Source organism: Diaporthe batatas (genome assembly GCF_019321695.1).
Source record: "Diaporthe batatas strain CRI 302-4 chromosome Unknown Contig00006, whole genome shotgun sequence".
In the NCBI taxonomy this organism is placed as follows: Eukaryota; Fungi; Ascomycota; class Sordariomycetes; order Diaporthales; family Diaporthaceae; genus Diaporthe; species Diaporthe batatas.
The window spans coordinates 1,291,154-1,297,191 of NW_025408553.1; the positions used below are offsets into that span (position 1 = coordinate 1,291,154).

The 6,038-nt window shown below is 50.7% G+C and overlaps 1 protein-coding gene across 1 annotated transcript; it reads left to right on the forward strand.

The window, feature by feature from the left end:
- Window positions 1-3,406: 3,406 nt before the first annotated feature.
- Window positions 3,407-4,200, forward strand: KVR01_006416 (uncharacterized protein; the record flags this gene model as incomplete). The annotated part of the gene is made up of 2 exons (XM_044794193.1): window positions 3,407-3,455; window positions 3,543-4,200. 2 exons carry the CDS (start codon window positions 3,407-3,409, stop codon window positions 4,187-4,189), a joined length of 696 nt encoding a protein of 231 aa, XP_044645219.1. The 3' UTR covers window positions 4,190-4,200.
- Between the last annotated feature and the right edge of the window lie 1,838 nt (window positions 4,201-6,038).

Consider the following 6,038-nt stretch of genomic DNA (forward strand, 5'->3'; position numbering starts at 1 on the left):
TGTGAGAATTTGGGGGCCGGGTTGGGAAACAAGCAAGCCTGTGCTATTGATAGAGAATAAGAACAAAGACCATGAACTTGAGGGATATAGCACTGCTCAGAATAAGAGACACTCGCTGCCCTCGACACAGCCAACTCTCAACCCGGATCGATCTGCATATTTAAATATCTGCATTTGAGATCTGGTGTACCGGACATATCAGTGACACGTCCGCTGTTGATTGTTTCCACATACACATCCGGTAAGTCTTTTTTACCCAACATCAGACTGTACTACCCTCCAGTACATTTAATCGTTTTTAGATGCCGTTGAACCTCCGACTGAGCAAGGCAGAAAATTTCACGCTGACGGCGGCTGAACGAAATGTCCGGACGGCAGCCTAAGCGGCCTTCCAAGCGCGGCCCAATCGAAGGCCCCAAGGTCGGTGGTGAGCCAAGCCCAGCCCTCCGGGTCTCGCGCATGCAGGTCGAATGGCATGCATCGGTATTACAGCAGGTGCCGGACGAACCTCATCCATGGATTGCACGGCTCCGGGCAGGATCAGTGGCCAATAAGGTTGTCCCCTGTCCCCTTGCTGATGCTGACCACCGTCCGACTGGGGACTTCCGGACTCAGATCGCACACGCTCCATCCTTCCTCAAGCTGGCCGTCGCAAACCTGATAGCCATGGCCGGGACGCCGCCGAATCAGTGGCGATATCTTCTCTTCTCAAACCCCATCAAGTTCTATTAATGGGCAAAACCCGAGAGACCACCAGCTCTGGCTTGGTGGCCTATCCTCGTTGCTGCCGTCGAAGCCGGAGCTGGCACCAGCAATGGCGATCCTCGGACGCAACACAACCTCACGCATGATATAATATCATACCCACCAGGCGGTGTGAGTCGACGACGACGAGAGTCACATCAGTGCTGCACTTCTCTCGGCCCGTCGACGGAGTCCCCGTGTTTCAAGTTGACTCCGATGATATCTACCGGGCGCTGAGCACCTCGGATTCTGGCGAGTGCGACTCACTGCTCAGGACACGCACGCGGTGCAACCGTCAGCAAATCCCAGCCCGCTTTGCACAGCCCGCAGTAAGCTGTCAGGGTTCTGACCCCGCCTGCGTATGGTCTTTCAGCAATGGAGCACCAGCCCAACTGCCATCTGATGTGACTGAGAGTGTGCACTGCATCTGCCGGAATACAGGTAGCTGGAGAGAAGAAGTGAGAATTCCATCAGTAATTCATCCAGTGACACAATAGATAATAGCCTAAATAGAATCCTAGTCCCAGCGTTGTGTGTTGTAACTAGTAAGCAGGTCCAGTCCCTTCTGCTGGAGAGTTCTGGCCTGGTTGCTGCCTCCGATGCTCCCGTCATTGATATTTCGGAGCACCTGGGCATTTCCGTTTGCAATCTCACCTTCACTATTCACAACACTGGGAATAGCCTTATTCGTTACATAAGAACTTCAAGTCTTTTTAGTTCTAAACCAATTGTAAACCCATTTAAAAGATAACTTCCTCCTGGTTGACATCCGGTATCAATGATATTTCTCTCGAAGTACCCATGGATGGCTCCCTTGATGTCTCTTCTAAGTTCTTTATTATTATGAACTTGCTATAGATATCATAGGTAAGCTGACATGATGATCTGCAAATTGGCATCCCAGGCAGCCCATGCTGTGAGAATTTTTACACTATAGCCAGTAAGTACAAGTTGTAAAACCTTTGGGTATCAACGTGCTCATGGTATGATAATAGTGAAACTGGTGATGATTGGTGCACATTGACAAGTTGGCGTCTTGCCATTATATGTAAACAAAGCTGGTAATTATGAGTAGTACTTACTGTTCACAGCTTTAAGGGTAGTATTGAGTTTCAGGAGCCTGAATATCCACACAATGACTCCAACAGAAATCAATACCTGTGTGAAACCTGCGCCGGCTAATAAAATGTCATTCCATACCACTTTGAGTCGACAGTCCCGGAGGCTGAGCACGATTTCCTTGCAATTCTATAATGAGTTAAAGCCATTCATTAGCCTGTGATGGATTGAAATTCTTTGGTGATTTTGATTTCTTGCCTGCAATGTTATTCCATAATCTTTCCATAAGGGAATCAATTTCAGTCTGTATGTAGTCCCCGTAACTTTCCAGCATCCAACGACAAAGCCATAACCTACAACAACAACATCAGGAAATGGGGTGGCGACACGGACGCCGACGCAACCCGGAATGACACCCAACTGCCGCCTCTTTCACTTTGTCAAGGAGGGTGATGGCTGTTATGGTATTGTGGCGGCTGCTCAAATATGACTCGCTGACTTCCTCAAGTGGAATCCGGGTGCCAAACAGGACTGTTCTGGGCTTTGGAAGGATTCATATGCTTGTATTGGCTTGTTGTAGTCTTTAGTAGAACAAAGGTCTACTTATTTAAGGTTACACAGAAGAGATCTGATCGTAACACTCTGGCTTTCTTGTAATTTCATAAAGTGTTCTCACCATTGTAAATGTAGGTGCGAAATACAATAATTCTGCTGCGTGTTGCGGGGTTGTACATACACCACCCCTGATGTAGTACATGTTACCTAGGTACTTCAGTGCATACATGCATGCAGCTATGTAAGCACCAGACGTTGCTGGAAGCCCTGACCAATTTTCCAGCTTCGATTTCTCTTCCATCATCCATAAACATTCAGCAACAGACACGCGACCACCAATAAGCCGGCAAATGAACGACTGACCGCCCGTGAAAACTTCTCTCAGCCTTTGATATACAGCATTTACTAGCGAAGAATGAACTCACTCAGTAAAGACATCTTGTCTCTGGTCCTCTCCCGGGTCCAATTTGATGGTACTGGAAATAACGATATTCTTGCTTGCCTCAGGGTTAGTAAGACCTGGCATTGGATTGCTTCACCGATATTTTACCGGCACATTGTACTAAACAACACGCGCATGGACTCATTTCACAACTCATTCCGACTCGACTGTGGGCCACTGGTTCAAACCTTGACCCTTCGCATCTCCAGCGAAGGCAGGCATCTTGTGGATGGTAACCCGAAGCCTCACCCTGGGTTGGATGACAAGATACGCCGCACCATTCCACTTCTGAAGCGGTTGGATAACCTTGCTTCGTTTTCCTTATCGTTGGAAGGCCGTGAGGAAACTCTTTTAGAACGGACCACCATCTTCGACATCGTCGACGCCCTTCCAGGCAGATGTACTAGCTTGGAGCTCGATACACAAGGTCAAGACCAACACAACACCGATCGCTCAGAGCACCTCTGCGACACAATCCGACGTTTGATGACTCGCATGAATCATGTACGAATACGCGTCGCCGCTGTTTGCCCGGCCCTGCTGGGCACGGGCGTGCTAAGCAATCACCACGACTTGTCCCAACAAAGCCCTGTGATCAATTCAACCATGGGAGATGCACAATCACAGAAACCGTTCAAAGCGGTCGACCTCCCCAGTATCCGCACTCTTGTGATCTACTGCGCATTGCCACATAGCCGCAAAACGAATTGCTGCAACCGCGCCAGCCGCAGCCCCCAGACAGAATACATCGGGCCGTCCTGGGTCCCCATCACCACTGCCATGCAGCAGCTCGCCACCGGTCCCAAGCCGTCACCACCGGGGGCGAGCATACTGGCCATAAATTCAACGCAGCAACTCGCCGAGGAGGACTTCGACGACCCTACAAGATGGCAGGCAATCATTGCCGCCCGCCCCGCGGCCAGGACGTCTCAGGCCGTCCCCCACCGCGCGATCTGGTCCAGCGCGGACTCGGTCTTTGTGCGGCTTCCTGACGGCCGCGACGTCGTCACCACGATCGGTAATGCCGTGGTGCTGGCTGAAGGAGAGACGTGGTGCGGCGCCGTTGGTGGCCAGAGGATCCCTCGTGCCGTGCTCGAGGCAGAGGAAAGCGGGCGGCCGTCATTCGCGGGCGGCCTCGTGCGAGCGCCGATCTCGCCACTCAGAACGGCTCTTCAGTGGAGGGAGGAGTTCCCCAAGCGGACGAGCCACCTGTTTCGCAATGAAGAGTTGGTCGGGGAGAAATTACTAGAGGTGCAGACGAGGAAGGGAGAAAGTAGATATCTGGTTGTTGATACGGTGAACGAAAGGACACCTGAAGGGTACACGAGGAATTTCCTCGGAGCTCTGCGGAAAATTCCGGTAGAGACAAGTGAGAACACGGGCATTTAAGTTAGCTGGAGAAATAGAGGTCCGTCTCTCTTGCAACATTTCAAGTTGAAAGGCAATAACCTGCAGACCTGGCAATGCAAATGTAGTTTAGTCTAACCCAGCCATTTGATCTTCACGATGTGGTTTCTAAGGATATATTATAGGAAAACTTTTTGAGGCTCCTGAAACAGTCTGATGATTCAAGTCCCCGGGTGAAGGGAGCTCAGGGCGAAGAGAATCGTGAAATGCGTTTATATAGTCATTCCGGCAGGCTAATTGACTAGTCATTGTTTCTTCTCACTCAGTCCTTGACATGTCCCGATATGCAGGCAGCAAGGAACCATCCAACGCCAACTTGATCTGGTGGGCCAGCGGCCGCGACCACCACCGCTGGTGCTGGATAACCCCACAAATAACCCAGTAATTTTCCATACGCAGGCGGAGTCTCCACATACCGCAGACCTATCCCTCATCATCAACCCCCCAAGGTGGCATCCAGCCGCGCCGCAATCTCCTTCGAGCCCAGGAAGCCCTCAGTGTTCTCTTTATCTCCTGCCAGTACCAGCTTTCCGTTAAAGCCTTCTCATGAGATTCCGATGACTGAAGTCGTGGTACAGAAGTCAACGCGTCTTTCGATAGTCTGCATCTGAGTAACGGTGCTGACGGTGCTACTAGGGTTGGAGTAGTCTACCACGACAAACACGTGCTCTGCGACTTAGACCTGTACGTATCCTTGTTCGGGGAAGGCGGTGTACGGGTTGCTCCCAGCGACGTAGACCACTACTGTCTGAGCCGAGGGCAGCGTAATGGTCGTGGTCGCATCATCGTCGGCTGCGGCGACCATGGCACCATCCGCCACTGGTGACGCTGGTGTGGGTGTAGAGAACCCAGAGTCGGTTATTGTCTGTGTTGCGGCTGTTGTGGTGCCAATTGTATACGGTGCTGGTGATGTTGTGGCCAGTGAAACCAAAGTGAGGAGTGAGGACACTATCGAAGAACGCATGTTGAGACAGGGAAGTATGCGCAAGATGCAAATGGCCTTGAATATTGGAAAATATGTACCAAAAACAGAAAAGGTATATGAGTGTATGAGCCAGACCGCGAACGAGTGGGTAGCATTAGTTGGAAGAGGAAAGAAAGCATCCTGTCAACTGGTTCTAAAGCTGGAGAGAGGCGGTGCTTTATCAATGACCTCGGGAAGTTCCAGTGTTTCTTCTGTCCATCATGGAGGAAGTTGAGCCCCGTACAGTTCCCACATAGAATTCTGGTTGTCAGCACCAAATTGAACAGTGGCCAATGGTTTCTTATCGTCCGACACCAACTGCATTCAAGCCCATGTCCTACATCTCGAGGCCAAGTGAAGCGAGCGGCACAGCAGGGCCCACTGGCAAAAATGTGCTTAAGCGACCGACCGGGAGTGGGTCTCAACTCCGTACCCGATGTGGCTCAGAGATGGAAGATTGCCCTCGAAAATACAAGACCAGTTGGTACTGACAACAAAAACCTCAGTCTGGTTTCGTTCTTAGTCCATGTACACCCTCAAGGCGTACTGTCCCTTCACAGTGGTAACTGCCCAAAGTGTTTCGCTGCTATTCCGCACACGCCGAAATCCATACACGGCGCCTTCATGCAGTGGTAAAAATCCAAAGACCCAGCGTTTGAAAGAACATACAATGCCCGTAGCAATGGTAAGAACACAATAGGTATACGTGGCCTCAGCCTTGTGACGCACAGACAAGGCTAGACAGCACCGCAGTCTTCACTGAATCTGGCCAGTGTTAGATCTCGTACCATTTGTACTCATCCAAGGACAATCTCCTTCCAGATAGGCCCTGGTTTCATGCTGTACTTGACATCAAAGTCATATATC